The following is a 17,700-nucleotide window of genomic DNA, read 5'->3' as shown; positions in this document are numbered from 1 at the left end:
CAAAATGAGGACTATAGCCTGGGAGACAGTGTCTCAGATAGATCTGAGGAACTGCTGCGAAGAAGCGGGGATATGGGGAGTCAGTATATATGTGATTTTGGTGAAGGGGGATACATGCAATAAAGCCAGTATTTTGGCAGAAGGTTGCTGCTAGTCATGAGGAGCAGATGTCTCTGTTAATGATTTTAGTGCTTTTCTAGATACAAGATGCAAGAATTTGGGCTCATAATCTTCTCCTGAAAATATCTAACTGTCCAAAGGTCTGTTCTGCCAGTTTTTCCCAGAGCACAGAGTGCCTCATTCCTGATCTCCACCCTGAACTCCTCTCGGGGTGTGTTGAAGGTCAGCGACTGCGTTGGCAAGTGACAATCTTTGTAGAGGCAAATGGCAAGTGCCAATTTTTAGTTGGCAAAAAGATCAATTTTAACAAAGGAGATAAATGGTGGAGAAGTAACAAGAAAAAAGAAGGAAGCTTGAGCTTCTTGGCATGGTGTGATGGGAAGGTAAATATATGGGGAAAGGAATGACAGGTAGGGGTTATTTAGCAAGTTTTTCTTCTGCAGACTCACCTCAGTGTTGAGGTGGGATCATCCTTTTTGGTGATCTCCTTTTTCTGGTACAGGGGTGGGGGGACACCTATGCGAGGGGTATTTATGCCCTGCTTTTAGGCAGATAGAGGGAGAGCAGAGAGCTCATTCTGTGTCTGTTTTATCTCAGTTGACTTCAGCTCAAAATAATCCTATGGCAAAGAAGCATTGTGGTGTAAGCTCTGACAGTTACCCTCTCGTTTTGCGATGTATGCAATGTAAGTGCCTGACTTAAACTTTGATTGCTGAGGTGTCCACTTCAAAGGGGGCATTCTGAAGCCTATCTCAGATACATATATAGCCAGCCCCATGACTAGATAAAGAGCCAGGACCTGAGCAGGCACCTCCTAACTCCTGCCCCCGCCCCGCAAGGGGCTTCTTTATTTTAGCGATCCTGGTTGATTTAGTTAACTGGCCATTTGGGCTGCTTGGGTTTTATTTCTTTGGTTTTTCTCCTTTTCTTTCTTTTTCTTCTTCCTGTGACTAAATTCTTGCTCTTACGTTTTAACTTCATCAATAAAGAGTGAACTAATAAAACACTAGGCCCCTACCCTTGACCCCAATGAAAGCAGAACAAGGCCACCAGGCCATTCGTGTTCTCTCTCCCGCCACCCACCACGTGCCTTCTATGCTCCAAGAACTGTAAGTAAAAAATTCTTTTTTTTCTTCAAAGTTTCCTAATACTTATTGCTGAAGAGCATCTTGCAAAATCATAATAAAACCCACAAGGATTGGTCCAGTTGTAACACTAGTTTGGAAGGGGCTCTGTGGGAACCTCACCAGACTCAGGGAGTGCCCCTCGCCCCACCCCCTGGCATTTCTAGCCAATAGCATTACTATTGTCAGGCTGAGACTGGCACAAAACAGGCATATTTTGGATGACATACTCGAATCCATTTCAAAGGTTATTGTCAAAGATAAAGCCGGACGCTAGTTAAAGGTGTTAAAGACAGATTTCATCCAGTACTATTGTAAGAGGGGAAAGAGACCTCAGTATAGAACTGACTTCAACTCTGAATACTGCAAAGACAGCTGGGATTTGTAGACGGTGAGTGGATGGAAAATTACTAAGAGGAAACATCAGTGAGAAGGGGGTGTTGACAGAAATAATCAATAAACAATCTATAATAAGAATAGAAAAGAGCTTTATTTCAGCCAAACTGAAGACTATAACCTGGGAGATAGCCTCTCGGGTAGCTCTGAGGAACTGCTCTGGAGAAGCCTGGTTTTCAGCATAGTTTTATACCTTGTCCGATCAAAGAGCATCAAACAGATAGGGGGTACATTCATTCAAGGTTTAAAAAATAAAACCAGATCAGCAGTGAGTCAGTAGGGCTTTGGTGCCTGGGAAGGGAGTCTTATCATCAAAGGAGTGCTTGTACTGGCGTCCTAAGGAAGACTAAAGATTAAATAATCTTTATCTTTTAAATAGACATTCTTTACTTCGGATCAATGCACTTTTTTTTTTTAATGACTGAAGCAGTTGTACAATGTATGTTTGATAGACTGCAAACGGGCTGTTCTAGTTAGCATAAAATTCAAGTTACATCATATATAAGCCAGAATGACTTCTCCATACATCAGTATGTGAAAATTCCATCCACCAGGGGGATTCTTGCTTAACTGCCTGTCTTAGTCTGTTCAGTGTGTGGTAATAGGATACCATAGATGGGGTAGCTTGTAAACAACAGACATTTATTTCTCACAGTTCTGGAGGCTGGAAGTCCAAGATCAAGTTGCTGACAGATTTGGTGTCTGGTGAGAACCTACCTCGTGGTTCATGGACTGACCTTCTCACTGTGTCCCCACGTGGTTGTAGGGATGAGGGAGCTCTCTGGGGTCTCTTTTATAAGGTCAGTAATCCCATTCATGAGAGCTCTACCCTCCTGGCCTAAGCACCTCCCACAAAGGCCCCACCTCCTCATACCAGCACCTTGGGGGTTAGATTTCAATATACAAATTTTGGGAGGCCATCCAGTGGTCTACATCACTGGCCTAACAGGATTCTTGCTCAAGGCAGGACAAGGGTGTATGTATACACCAAAGGTGGGGAATGAAGAACTAGATCAGACATCGTGGGTTGGGGGCACATCTTACTAAACTGACTTAACATGACCCTTGCTAAGGGCACGGCCAGAATGAACACAGACGCCCAAGGTCCAGGCCTTGTGAGAGGAGGGCTCAGAGGAGCCTGGCTGGAGTTTGGTCAAGGAGGAGAGTCTTTGTCATTAATAAAGCTTGAACTTGCTTTAAGACTTTGGGGGCACTACAAGCTGCCCTCTGGTTTGTGGGAGCTGACGGGCATTTGCATACTTTGCAGTGATGTCCAAAATGACCGGGGGAACCATCAGCATTCCTGTAAACCTTCAAGTTGGTATTTTATGGAATATAACATAGGGGACATTTTAAGTACATTCAATACCGTTTTGGGGTGTCATTTCCACAGAGCTGTGGGATTTTGGTCTACTCACCTTGCAAAAGTGGAATCCTTTATGCAATTATCCTCAAGACAGGTACCCACCTCCTAGTGAAAAAGATGTGTGCCTGTCCTCCTTCGGGAATCTGGTGGGAACGGGCTTAGGTCAAGCGTCTGCAGCCCTGCAACTTCCAGGCCTGGTTCCAGTTTTGCCTTTTGAAATAACAGAGTAATCCTCTCCTTCTTCAGCCTCATGTAGCCAGTCCTTCAAGTATCTGGAGGTATCCACTTTGTTATCCACCCCACACCTTCCCCACTGGCCCCTAACAGGTTGTCCATGCTTCAACCATAATACCTGCACTGCTGCCACCATTCTTAACTTGGCCTGGTTTCCGGATATCTCACTAACATGATTGTTTTTCTCTGTAGTTACCACAGAGCCTGCCATATCTGTCGGGATTTTGTTATAATAACAAACTGCCCCATATTCTGAAGATACACCACAGCAAAGGTTATTTCTCATGTCCACTGCCTGTGCATCATGGGCCTTGTAGGGGAGGGGAAAAAATCTTTCCCCCCATCCTCTTATGTTTTCCTGAGGTCTATGAATTAAACTGACATCAGGCAGATTAATAGAAGAAAAAGCATCCAATTTTCTTATGTTTTTAATTATGTATGGGAGTTTCCTAGAAAGAACTTGTGAAAGAATTTGTGAAAACACAAAACACAAATTGGTGGTTAGACCCTGGGGCCATTATACCATTTTAACAAAGAACACTAAATTGTGGAGAAGCGACTAGACCAAGGAAAGGGGGTCTGGAATTCTGGGGGAGGGGGGTGTGGGAAGGTAACTAAGGAAATGTATGGGAGGCACTAATGACAGATAAAGGTTGTTTATGCAGACTCATCTCAGTCCCATCTCAGGTGATGAGTCCCTCTCCTTTTTTTGGTATAAGAGAGGGGGCACCTTTACGCATGGAAATTTTCTTTAAAAATGGGAAACTTCTGCCCTGCTTATAGGCAGAGAGAGGGAGGACAGAGCGCTCCTCCTGTATCTGTTGTTTCTCAATTGCCTCCAGCTCAAAATCAATATGCCAAAGGAGCATATTTTGGGGTGGCACGTCCCAATCCCCTTCAGCCTCTTGGGGATTTCACTGTAACGTGTCCTCTCTCAGGAGGCCAGTTCATGGCCTCTACCAACTGGAACATTGCCAACTGCCAGGATGGGGGTCACCAGCTCTCAAAGCCAGTTATTCCAGAAAATGCCAGTAGGTCACCCTCTGGCTTCGCAAAGCCCTTAATTATTTTGAGCCACTGGGACCCGAGACACAGGGCTCCTTAGTGATGGCTGGCAGCATCTATTGGGGCCTCAGCTACCTTAGGAAGTGGTGGCAACCCAGTGGACATCCCAGCCAGGCAGCCTGAGAACACGGAGGACACCCCTGTTGTGTTTATGGGCTCACTGCAACAGCGAACTCCCAGCAGAGGAGCTGTGCAGGGTCTCCCGGGAGAAAGGAAAAGACAGCAAGAGGATACACGAACCTTCAGTCCATGATGGTCCAAAGTTGTTTTTATTAGACAACTAATGGATTTTCCTGTTTAGGGATCTGGTGTTACCCACTTCTGGAGGCTCTTCTTCACAGCCAGAGCCACTGTGCCCCTCTGTTCAGTTTGCACTCTCTGTACCTGGTAAGTGATGAATGTGAGCCAGGGCTCCTTCCTCTGCTTTGTTCCAGTTTCTACCTGCATTCCTTCTCAAGGACCAGGCAGGTGGGCAATCAGAGAGGTCCTGGTGGGGTCAATTAGACAGGCAACCCATATGTCCTCATAAGGCGGGGGGCAGGCAGGGGGCGACCCATTGGAAAAACTCTGTTCTGCCTGAATTGCAGTTCCCAGCTCGTGGGTGCAGCTCCTGTGGAGAGGGAAGGGGAGCTGCCCATAACGTTCTGTGGGGGGAGATGCTATTTAAGGTATAAACTTGTAACCAGTAGATAAATAAGTTCTAGAGATCTAATGCACTGTTTAGTGATTATGGTCAACAATTCTGTATTATAAATTTAAAGTTGCTAAGAGATTAGGTCTTTTTTTTTTTTTAAGATTTTTTTGTATTTTTGTTTTTATTTTTTGGCTACGCCGCACGGCATGTGGGATCTTAGTTCCCCCACCAGGGATTGAACTCACGCCCCCTGCATTGGAAGTGTGGAGTCTTAACCACTGGACTGCCAGGGAAGTCCCAAGAGATTAGGTCTTCATTGTTCCTTCCACAAATAAGAACTGCTAATTATGTGATGTGATAGAGGTGTTAACTAGTGCTACGGCAGTAATTATATTGCAATATATAAATGTATCAAATCTACACCTTACACTTATGTACCGTTATATGCCAATTATATCTCAATAAAAATAAATTTAGAAGAAGGTTCTATGAAGTCTCTGAAGTAAAAAGGAAGTAACAGTTCTTGATACTGGGTGGCATGTAACTCAGGAGGAGGAGAACCTCAGATTTTGGCCCCAAACTTGGTTTGAAGGAGGGCTTCATGGTGTAAATCAGGCCTGTTATTCTGTGACCTCAAGGCACAAGTCTTCTGCAGGTGCCATGGAGGAGAAGGGGTCTGTGAAAGCTCAGGAAGACCTGTTGGCTGAGTAACCACTGGTGACAGTAAGGGGAAAGCTGATTCTTATGTTAAGTAACTTCATGGTGTTGTCTGTTAGACATAAAACAGGAAAAGGAACATCTGATAAAGCAGACATTGGCCTTTTGTTTAAAAATGTACCCGGATCGGTTTTATTCAGGTAAAGAGTTCTGTAATTTTGAATGATACTTACCTTGTAAAAGTAGAAATAAGACATGTTTCAGAATTTACATTGCTGATGTGACTTAAATATTTTATTTATTTTCAGAAAGGAAACCATAGAAATCGTATAAAACTTAAGAATTCCAACAGGTTTATAGTGAAATTTGAGTCTCCCTCAATTGGGGGTTTTCTCAGTTCCTAGTTTCCCTTTTAAGATTGAATTCCTTGTATATTCTTCAAGAGGTACATATTCAATCATCTAATTATTATTTTTATCTGAATGATGACATATTACGCATGCTGTTCTACAACTTGCCTTTTGTTAAACCTGACAGTTTATCAAGACATGTAAGAACTATCTGATTCTTCTTAATGACTTCACAGTTTTCCCTTTTGAAGCTATTAAGATTGTTTCCAATTAGTTTATCATGAAGGTGATATATTTCTCATCCCAATAACCTGGGGCGTCCAAATAGAGCATGAACGTCTGGGGCTGATGCAGCATTTTTACAAATACTTCTTGAATATCCCACATCACGCTGGTATAAGGGTAACAGGCAGAGAACTGATGTATAAGGGAAAATACAAATTAAAAATAAGAGGCTTAATTCTGCCTGTTGAAATTAAGGGGACACTTTCCCCCCATTCCCATCTCCCTTTTGTTTCCTAATTTCTCCCTCTGTCCTTTTCAAATGTACATAAATCTTTTCGGTGGCTGACCTCGTCAGTCTCACATCTCAGGAATGTTTCCCCAAGCACCTGGAAGCCATCTCTGAAACGTAATTGTAGAGGAGGAAAAATCTTTTCCTCTACCCTCTTAGATTCAGTACCTGCAAACATGACAAAAGACAGATTAACAGGGGAAAAGGCATACAAATTCTACTGATGTTAATACTTTTATATGCTTGGGGGCACTCACAGAAAAGTGAAAACCAAGAAGTGGTTAGAGTCAGAAGCTTATATACCATTTTACCAAAAGGTGTTACATTGTGAGAAGGTGAGTAGGAAATGTATGGCAGGTAAGTGTTGTCTAATGAGGTTTGTCTGTGCACTCATCTTGGTGCAACTTTCCATCTTCTTCATGCCCATAAAACTCCCCCAGGGAGGGGCTTTATGGCAGTCCTAACTTCTCAGAAGTTTCTGCTTTTAGTTAGATAAGGGAAGCTCTGAGAAGGTGTCTTTCTGCATCTATTGATTCTCAATTACCATCAACTCAAAATAATCCACGTGCCAAAGTGGCATATTTTGGGGTGGCATATTCTGATCCTCTTCATAATCACATCTCCCCACTTCCCCAGAGGAAATGAGCTTAACTTCAGCTATCACCTGGCTCCAAATTGCAAAATGTGCCTAAAGTATTGAATGGGTTGCGTGTACTCAGCTCTGTAAAAGAACGAGACTTCTTTCTGTCTTTGTAGTCTCTTAGGTTGCCGGTGATGTACATCACGTTCTGGTTTTGTGCTTACTGAAGAATAAACTATTTTCTTTCTCTTCTCACTTTAAATTTGTTTTTAGTTATATTTCTCCAACAAGTGCAGGTGTGCATGTAGTCAGAGCGGACTCCTAGCACCACCACTGCCCTTCCTTTCATGGGCCCCTCTAGGCACTGGCCACCAGGGCTCGCTGTACTCAAGTTAGAATGCATTTTAAATACTTTATCTTATGTAATTGTGAATCATGAGAGTAAACCAATCCAGTCACCGTATGTCACAATAAGGACAGTGTTATATTTCTTAGGACTCTTGGTTGCAAAGGACAAACCCCAATTTGAACTGGGTTAAAAGTGTGGTACATTTATCAAAGGATATCAGGGCTCTCAGCAAGCAGGCCCCCCGGGAACAATGAGATCATAGTCCCTAGCACCAGCCTTCTCTGCCTTTCATCTCCCATCTCTGCTATTTCAGTGCCTGCTGTTTTATTCTGATTTTTTCCACATGACAATAAAAGCTGTGACTAACAGCTCCAGAGTCTCATGATTTTTCAGCTCTGTCCACTAGAGCGAGAGTGAAAAAAAAATCTCTTTTGTCCCCAAAGCCAAAAATCCACCACTGGGTGGGAGGGAGGGAAATAACTAATACTAACACTAATTTTAATTGTAATTATTAAAGTTTATTAGCCAGCTCAGGCTATGTAACAAATACCCCAGACAGGGCAGCTCAAACAACAGACATTTATTGTCTCCCTGTCTTGGAGGCTGGAGGTCTGAGATGCAAGTGTCAGCAGCCCTGGTTTCTCCTGAGGTCTCCTCTCTCCTTGGCATGTAGACAGTAGTTGCTATGGAAAAACACACTTCTGTGTGTTTCCTTTACTCACAATTCTCTAGTTCACCTCTGACACTTCTGATCACTAAATGTTTGTGTGTGTGTGTGTGTGTGTGTGTGTTGGAGGGGGTGTTTCCGCACACCACCAAGCAATCCTCAGACACCAGCTAGTGTCCTACAATTCAACTCAATTCTGATGCTATCCACCTGGAGATAGTATCAGACCCCCCCCACAGGTTAAGGGCTTAGTCCTACAAGACTCCTCCCCCTTCAGATGCCAATCAAAAGTCCAAGTTGTCACCTGTACTTCTGACCAACCGATGGAAATTCCCATGACCCCTCCTTGGGTTCAATTAATTTGTTAGAGTTGCTCACAGAACTCAGGAAATCCGTTTACTCACTAGATTACTGGTTTATTATAAAAGATATTAGAGGATACAAATCAACAGCCAGATAAAGAGATACATAGAGTGAGGTCCTGAATGCAGGAGCTTCTGTTCCCACGGAGTTGTGGTGCACCACCCTTCCGGCACGTGTATGAGTTCTTGTTAACCAACCTAGAAAATCTCCAGTAGTACTACAGGGATTATCATGGAGCCTTCAGTACATAGGCACAGTTGACTGCATCACTGGCTATTGGTGGTCGAACTCAACCTCCAGCTGCTGTAGCCTTCCTGGAGGTCAAGGGTGGGAATGAAGGTTCCAAACCTCTAATCACAGGGTTGGTTCCCCTGTGAACCAGCCCTTATCCTTTCCAAAATCACCTCATTAACATAAACTCTGTTGTGATTGAAAGGGGCTTGCTATGAGTAACAAAAAAAACCATTATCACTCTAATTACTTAAGAAGTTCCAAAGGTTTTAGGATTTCTGTACTAGGAATGGGGAGGAAGACCAAATATATATTTCTAATTGTAAATCACAATATTACAACTGTCTTCTCCCTGTGTCATCACACGACCCTCTGTATGTCATAATCTCCTCTTCTTTTAAGCGTGCCAGTCACGTGAGATTAGGGCCCAGACCACCCTAGTGACTTCCTTTTAACTTGCTGACCTGAAACACATAAACTAGTTTTCTTCAGCAAAGATGGGTTCATTCTGGATCAGCAGAGAATTGCAATCCTGGGTCTGCAACTGTGGTGAGCCTTGTGCAAGACGCCCACAAGGTAAGGGAAAGAGAATGAATGCTTTTATAGAGAAAAGGAAGTTGGAAGGGTTATAGTAAAAAAAAGAAAGAAAGAAAGAAAAAAGAGTCCATGTCTTTCCATTGCCTGAGTCCTTGCAGGGAAAGAAGAGGAGTCTTTCTTTTTCCTGCTGGGCTCTGCTACCATCTCAGGGCATGACAGCTCCCTGTTCTGGTACCCTAACTCTATTTAATTGAGGTTTCGGTTTATTAATTTTTTACTTTACTCCCTTTTGATCAAGATCTTTCTCTGAAAACACTGCTGATCAAGAGTCAGGTTTTTTAGTTTCAGTGACTTTTTGTCTCAATGTCAGGAAGGACCGTTCCTGGGTCCTTTCTTTCACATTGGAAAGAAAGCGCACAGATTGGAAACCTATTAAGGTCACATTTGAGTAAAAAGGAGGGGTAGGAGGGAGATCTCTCAGGAACTTTTAATCTGAAATCCATATGTTACCAAGATCATAGATATTGGAGATAACCTGCAGTATGTCACCACCAAAGGCTTGGCGACCAACTTCCAACAGGCCTGGTCTGGATATCCTGGAAAAGCTTCAATTCCACATGTCATTCCAGGAAATCTTTACTTTCGGGTCACCAGGTGATGTGCAGATCCAGTCAGGATTTGGTGCTTTCTTTAGGTGTATCATATGAATTCAAGAGTCTATTCCTTGCAAGATAAAGACTTCATAAAGCACAAAAAAGGCACAGAGTTCAGGCCTGGGTTTATTTAAAAGGAGTCTAGTATTGAAGGTTAGAACTGACTTCAGAACCAGAACATAGCTGTCCCTGGACACTCTTGGGCTTTCAGATGGCCCTTCAAAGACTTGTCACCCATGAACTTACCTATACTCTAAAACTTAAAAGATACTAGTTTCAATCTTCAAAAGTTTCGTGTGCACTGGGCTTCCCTGGTGGCGCAGTGGTTAAGAATCCACCTGCCAATGCAGGGGACACTGGTGCAAGCCCTGGTCCAGGAAGATTCCACAGTGCCGCGGAGCAACTAAGCCTATGTACCCCAACTACTGAGCCTGCGCTCTAGAGCCCGTGCACTACAACTACTGAGCCCGCGTGCCTAGAGCCCGTGCTCCACAACAAGAGAAGCCACCACAATAAATGAGAAGCCCATGCACTGCAATGAAGAGTAGCCCCTGTTCGCTGCAACTACAGAAGGCCTGCGTGCAGCAACGAAGACCCAACACAGCCAAAAATAAAATAATTTATTAAAAAAAATTTTTTTAAATAAAAAGTTTTGTGTGCACTATTTTAATTGATGAAGATTTTGAATATTAAGTCTACTGGATAACAAACTGGGCTCAAAGAAACTTCAGAAACCCACTCTTGCATACTGACAACATTGAGCTACCACTAAAGCACACTGCATGTTAACTGCTTCTACATACAGACTTCCTTCACTCAGCTGTAAGCATCCTGAAAGTGCAGACCAAACAGGGACAGTAGGGAATGGATTTTGTCCCCTTTGTATGACTAGTGACCTGACAGTGCTTCGCTTTTATCCACTTAATAAAGCCTCAATAAAAGCTTCCAAGCAGCACCAATGTAGGAAAAAAGCAATCTTTACACTCTTTTCCTCAAACCCATGCTCAGGTTGTCTCCAAACAGCTCAACTATTGGGAGCATGGTGAACCTCTGTGGTTGTAGGGTTTCTCAGCAAGTTTAGACTGTTCTATGGGGTTGGAAAACTTGTTACCAGGTGCACACAAAATGATCTGCTATTGTTCTGAAGGTTAACTTGCAAAGGAAAATCTCTTCGTCTTCAAACACTAGGAACTAACCAGTGATTTCATATCAATAAACCCCAATAAGGGGCTTCCCTGGTGGCGCAGTGGTTGAGAGCCGATGCAGGGGACATGGGTTCGTGACCCGGTCTGGGAAGATCCCACATGCCGCGGAGCGGCTAGGCCCGTGAGCCATGGCCGCTAAGCCTGCGCGTCCGGAGCCTGTGCTCCGCAACGGGAGAGGCCGCAACAGTGAGAGGCCCGCGAACCTCAAAACAAAAACAAAAAACAGAAACAAAACCCAGTAAGGGACTACGCTGACACACAGCTAGCTAGGCCTCTGGTTTATTGGAGAGAAAAGGCACCCGCTACTTGGTTTGTGTACAGTGCCCTTTGTGAGCAGGTAGTGGCTCTTAAAATAGCTTTTGGGGTGAGATCAACGGCTGCTTGCGCAGTTTAGGCACATTTTCCGTGGATATGGCGTGCCAGCTGAATATCCTTGGGCATAATAGTGACACGGTTGGCATGGATGGCACATAGGTTGGTGTCTTCAAAAAGACCCACCAGGTATGCCTCACAGACTTCCTGCAGTGCCCTTACAGCCGAGCTCTGGAAACGCAGGTCCATCTTAAAGTCCTGCGCAATCTCCCGGACCAGGCGCTGGAAGGGTAACTTACCAATCAGAAGTTCTGGGGACTTCCAGTAGTGACGAATCTCGCGCAGTGCTATAGTGCCCGGCCAGCACCTGTGCGGCTTCTTCACGCCCCCCGTGGCTGGCGCGCTCTTCCGAGCTACTTTGGTAGCCAGCTGTTTGCGAGGTGCTTTGCCGCCAATGGGCTTCCGCGCCGTCTGCTTTGTTCGTGCTATTTCTCTGCTATCCCGAGAACCCAAGGGGCTGTTACAGCCTCCTCAGTTGCTCCCTGACGCGTAAGTGGCAAGCCTGACTGCCTCTTTTTTTTTTTTTTTTTTGGTACGTGGGCCTCTCACTGCTGTGGCCTCTCCCGTTGCAGAGCACAGGCTCCGGACGCGCAGGCTCACTGGCCATGGCGCACGGGCCCAGCCACTGCGCGGCACGTGGGATCCTCCCGGACCGGGGCACGAACCCCGTCCCCTGCATCCGCAGGCGGACTCTCAACCACTGCGCCACCAGGGAAGCCCGAGCCTGCCTGCTTTTATATAGGCTGCCGCCTTCCCATTGGCCAGGTGCTGGGCAGCGTGATGACAGGCTAAGCTCTGATTGGTCTGTGAGGCATTCTGCTTAGGCGCCTGCCCCTTGTTTTTGCTTTGCATGGGCTTGACCCCACAGTCAGGTTGGCGTCCTGGAGCACGCCAGTCAGCTTGCAGGCTGAGCTGGTCTGGGTTGGGGTGGGCGTCGGGTCTGGGTTCCGGTTGGCGTCATAGTGGGTGTTGCATCTCCGTGCACAGCTCCCTTGTTTTTCCTCAGCACTCTCCTCCTCCTCTATGGGCCAAGGAGGGAAGAAACTTCTAGAAGCTTGCACTCCACATTTGGCCTGATAACAAGGACCCCAAGAGAAGATGACACTCAGTATGGGTGGATGGGGTCCACCCTGCTCCCTCACATCATCACCCACCTTGGAGCATCCATAGAACGCATGAAGCATGAAAGTTCCTCTGAAGCACCCATTCTCCAATTTAAAAACTCTCCCAGCCAAGTTCCTTATAATGGGGTCTCCACTGTGTCTATATCCATTTTATGAGGTTCAGCTTGAGGTTATCTCCACTGTAGTGAACCCCCACTGCCTCAATGGTAAGAAAGAATTCTGTCACATCTTAAATACCCTTCCTAATGAGCCTTTGTAACTTTTTCTTTTTTTAGGAGTTTTCACTTTTGTTTAGTTTTAATAGATGGCAAGAATTTTAATCTTTTTTTTTTTTCTTTTTTTGGTTCTATGAACCACTCTGGTAGTTTGATAAAGCTCATAATATTTAAAAATATTTTTAATGCATAAAGTAAAATGCTTCAGAATGTTTTTAAATGCATAAAATAAATTGCAAAGAATCAATTATATTGAAATAAGTTATCAAAATATATACAAATTATCAAAAATATATAAATTTGTCAGATAGTTATAAATGTACACTTTTATCAATGCATTAAATAACAACTTCTAATTGGGGAAAGACTTGTAACTGCTGTCATTTGAGAGTGGTTATGGGCGTTAAGGATATTTAGAGATCTCTTTCATGGCTGTACTGTGATATGATTCCATACCCTATCCTCAATTTAGCATACCAATTATACTTCTTTTTAAGCTTTTTTAAGTGATTTCCTAGAGTTTGAAATATAGATTTATAACCAATCTCAGTTCACTTTCAAATGACACTATTTCATTTCATGGGTAGTGCAGGTAACTTAGAAACAGGAATAATAGAGTATTACCATTTCCTCCCTTCCATCCCTTATAACATTGCTGTCATTATCATCCAATATATTATTGCTGTTACTATTTGAACAGTTATCAGTTATTAAGAATAGAGAAATAAAGGATTTTATTTTTCCCTCACTTATTCCTTCTCTAATACTCTTCCTTTCTTTATGTAGATCTGTGTTTCTGACCTTCATCATATTCCTTCTCTTTGAAGAACTCCTTTTACCATTTCTTGCAAAGCAGGTCTACTGGTAAAATTCCATCCATTATTGTTTGTCTGAGAAAGTCTACTTCTCCTTCACTTTTGAAGAATAACTTTGCTGGATACAGAATTCTAGGTTGGTGACTTTTTTATATCATCATTTTACATATTTCATGCCACAATTTTTGCTTTCATAATTTCTGATGAGAAGTCTTATCCTGTTTCTCTGTAGTTAAAGTGTTTTCTCCCTCTCTGGTTCTTTAAAGATATTTTCATATTTTATTTTCTGTAGTTGAATATGATGTGCCTTGGTATAGTTTTTTTGCGATTTATCCTGTTTGGTGTTCTTTGAACCTCCTGGATGTGTGGTTTAGTCTCCATCATTAATTTTGGAAAATTCTCAGCCATTATTCACATATTTCTTCTATCCCTCCTCTCTTCTCCTTCTGCTATTCTAATTACATGTATGCCACACCTTTTGTAATTATCCACAGTCCTTGAATATTCTGTTTTCTATTTATTGTTACTATTTTTTTTTCATTTTAGATGTCAGTTTGGGAGGTTTCTATTGACATTTCTCCAAGCTCACTGATTCTTTCCTAGATCATAGACAGTTGACTGATGAGCTCATTAAAGGCAGTCTTCATTTGTTAGTGTTTTCAATTTCTAACATTTCCTTTTGATTCTTTCTTAGCATTTTCATCTCTCTACCTACATTGTCTGTCTGTTCTTGTATGCTGTCCACTTTATCCATTAGAGCCCTTAACATCTTAATCACGGTTTTAAAATTCTGGTCTGATAGATAATTCCAACACCTGTGTCATATCTGAGTCTGGTTCTATGCTTCTTTATGAATTTGGACTATGTCTGTTTTTGCCTTCTGAAATGGCTAGTATTTTTGGTTGAAAGCTGGACATGATGTACTGGGTAATATGAACTATGGCTAATTGGCTTTGAGTGTGAGGATTTATGTTATTCTGGATTGGAGCTGGTCTGGACTAGAGTTGGGCTGTGTTTAGTGTTGATTTTAACTCAAGGCACCAGAAGCTTTAAATTCTCCTGAGGTCCTTATTTTTGTCTGTCCTGTTGTCTTTGAGCCTCTCTAAGAACTCTGTCTCAGATACAGTCTGCCTCTTACAGCTCTCTCAAACCTGATGTGCTCTTATTATACTAGAGCCCTGTTAGGGTGGTGGTAGGCTGTGAGCAGGGGGAGTGTGCCATAATGCTGTGATTAAATCTCAATCTCTTGGTGATCTTGTGTCCCTGGGATATGACCTTCACAGGTGTTTCTTAGCTCTTTTGCCTTCTTTAGGTGAGACAGGAGGGTGAGAGGGGCTGGAGTGAGAGAAATGCCCTTCCCTGGTGGGATAAAGCTCTGCTTGTCTTCCCCTGTTGTGGAGAACATTCTGAGTATATTTCACAATGGTTGCTTTTCTCCTCCCTTGGCCAGAACCAGGAGGGGAGTTTTCTCCTATTTTCACAAAGAGAAATTGGTGGGGTCCCTGAAAGTAAGGCCAATGAAAGTGTGTGTGATCTTATGATTTATTGTAAAAAGTATATATTTGGTCTTTGTTCCTGTTTCTGACACAGAGCTCCTAAAACACCTAGAATTTCCTGTGATAAGAGCAATAAAGGTGTCTTTTGTTATCTTTATGAGTGATTTTGGGAAGCCCCTAAGGATGGGGGCTGGTTGTCAGGGCAACAACCATGTGATTAGAGGGTCCCACTCCCCCCACCTCCAGGGAGGGGAGAGGGGCTGGAGGTTGAATCAGTTGCCAGTGGACAATGGTTTAATCAGTCACGCCTAGTACTGAAGCCTCCGTAAAAACCCAAAAGGACAGTTCCAAGAGCTTCAGCGTTGGGGAACATGTGGAGATTTGGGGAGAGCGGTGCACTAGGAGAGGGCGTGGAAACTTTGCACCCCTTCCCTCATGCCTTGCCATCTGGCTGTCCCTGAGTTTTACTCTTTCATAATAAACTGTTAATCTAGTTAAGTAAAATGTTCCTGTGAGCTCTGTCAGCTGCTCTAGCAATTAATTGAACCTGAGGAGGGGGTCACGGAAGCCTCTGATCTATAACCAGTCAGTCAGAAGCACAGGTGACATCCTGAGGTTGTGATTGGTGTCTGAAGAGGGGGAAGTCTTTTTTAAGAGAGATGAATTCTTTTCTGAGCACGTTCCTGCCTGGTGCGTTAGTAATAGGTACTCGACCATCACTTCCAGAAAGGTGCAGACAGCATGCACCTGCTCCTGCCCAGTGAGCTGGCCAAGTACACTGTGTCTGAGGGCACCAAGTACACCAGCTCCAAGCAAGCGTCAGAACCAATGGCTCTCTTCAGAGCTCCCTCCACTGTCAGAAGAGCTGTGCCGCCCATCAGCTTTCACTCCAGTTTCCAGCAGGAAACATATCAACATAGGTGGATTCAGAAAACAAGTTTTACATTGCTTATTAATTCCTTCTCCATTATGGGTTGAATTGTGTCCTCCCAAATTCATATGTTAGAGACCTAACCGTCAGTACCTCAGAATGTGACTGTACTTGGAGACAGGGTCTTTAACAGATGTGAGTAAGGTAAAATGAGGTCATTAAGGTGGGCCCTGATTTAATATAACTGATGTCCTTATTTAAAGGAGAAACTTGGACAGCTAGACATGCACAGAGGGAAGACAATGTGAGGAGAGACAGGGAGAAGATGGCTGTCTATGAAGGAGAGAGGCCTGAAACAAATACTTTTCTTATGGCCCTGGGACAAACTGACCCTGCAGTCACTTTGATTTTGAACTTTTGGCCTCTAGAACTGTGGGACAATAAGTTTCTATTGCTTAAGCACCCAGTATGTGGGATTCATTATACAACCCTAGAAAACTAATACACTCCTTGATAGATCTCTACTTTAATGTGTCTCCTTTCTTATATATCGCCTATGGCCATCCTGGTGGATTCACCCTTTATCCCCAAAGGGATGTAAAATGACCTCATACAACACACTAGCCAACACCATTTATGCAGTTTCCAATTGCAATTTGTCATTTTTTAATGCATTGGAATCAGTTTGCTAATATTTAAAGTATAATTTCTGTTTCCTTATTTATAAGTGACTACAGTCTGTAACTTTTTTTCCCCTTTGGTGAGTCATCTTTATTCATTTTAATAGCAACATTATATTTTCTTCAGAAGGCAAAGAAAAAGGTTTTCTTTAATTCTTTATTTTGGGAGAATTTGTTTATCAGTAGAATTTTATATTTCTTAATAGTTTAGCAGTAATTTTCCTGGAGGCCTGGCATTTCTTCAATACTTCAGGCCTTAAAAATCTCTAACTCATTTAAAATAACAATTTAGTTATGAAAAGTTTTATTACATATATATGTCATATAAAAGTTTTATTATAATCTGTATCTCAATCCAATTAAAGAATTTTCTTTTAAGAGAGATACTTAGAAAAAAATGATAGAATACAGCATTAGCCTAGATTAGAAATGAACAGTTTAATACAGTCCCTAGGATTTTAAGTATGAGAAAACATCCAGATTGAAAAGGAAGAAATAAAACCATCTCTATTTGCAAATCACATGATCTTGTATATAGAATATTGTTATACTTTAAAAGAATTTTCCTGCCTTCTCTCTATTTCCTTCTAGAGAAACTTTATGACTTTGTTTTTCACATAATAAAGAAAATCCTAATGGGATTATGTTGAATTTATAGATCAGTTTAGGAGAAAATGGATTTTTTCTTCAAACTTGTTTTAATAGCCAAGGAAGCAGGTCCCTCTGTTTTATTTAAACCTTTTCTATAAACTTATCAACAAAATTTATAGTTTTTGAGATTATCTTTGTTTATTTTATTTAGTATAATGAGTGAAATTTTCCCATTAGTTTTTCTACCAACTCTCATCTGGAGACAGGAAAGATAATGTATTTGTCTAAATTTCTGAGTGAACCCTTTTGTTTGTGTTTGAGTTGTTTCTCTAGGACAGTGGCTCTCAAATGTTAACATTCATCCAAACACCTGAAGAACTTTGTAAAGCAGATAGCTAGGCCTCATCCTGTTCCTGACTCACTTGGTCTGGGGTGGACCCAAGAGTTTACATCCGTAACAAGCTCTCAAGTGACATTGATGATGCTGCCTC

At 42.7% G+C, this 17,700-nt stretch overlaps 1 protein-coding gene across 1 annotated transcript; it reads right to left on the bottom strand.

The window, feature by feature from the left end:
• Positions 1 to 11,435: 11,435 nt before the first annotated feature.
• H3-4 (H3.4 histone, cluster member) lies at positions 11,436 to 12,581 on the bottom strand. The gene is made up of 3 exons (XM_027096437.1): positions 12,572 to 12,581; positions 12,279 to 12,438; positions 11,436 to 11,853 (listed from the first exon to the last, which is right to left on the bottom strand). The coding sequence occupies exons 1-3, from the start codon at positions 12,579 to 12,581 to the stop codon at positions 11,436 to 11,438; spliced, it is 588 nt and encodes a 195-aa protein (XP_026952238.1).
• Positions 12,582 to 17,700: the final 5,119 nt, after the last annotated feature.

Source organism: Aethalodelphis obliquidens, unplaced genomic scaffold (assembly GCF_003676395.1).
Source record: "Aethalodelphis obliquidens isolate GAN/ISIS:26980383/991018 unplaced genomic scaffold, ASM367639v1 scaffold102, whole genome shotgun sequence".
NCBI lineage: Eukaryota > Metazoa > Chordata > Mammalia > Artiodactyla > Delphinidae > Aethalodelphis > Aethalodelphis obliquidens.
Note: the sequence above shows the minus strand (reverse complement) of the source record. Positions and strands in the feature narration are given on the sequence as shown.

What these genes read in the sequence shown, in the direction of transcription:
- H3-4 (XM_027096437.1), bottom strand. An exon ending in GACGCCAACCTGACTGTGGG is followed by an intron (nt 11,854 to 12,278) that starts GTCAAGCCCATG and finishes TTCTCGGGATAG; the next exon opens with CAGAGAAATAGCACGAACAA.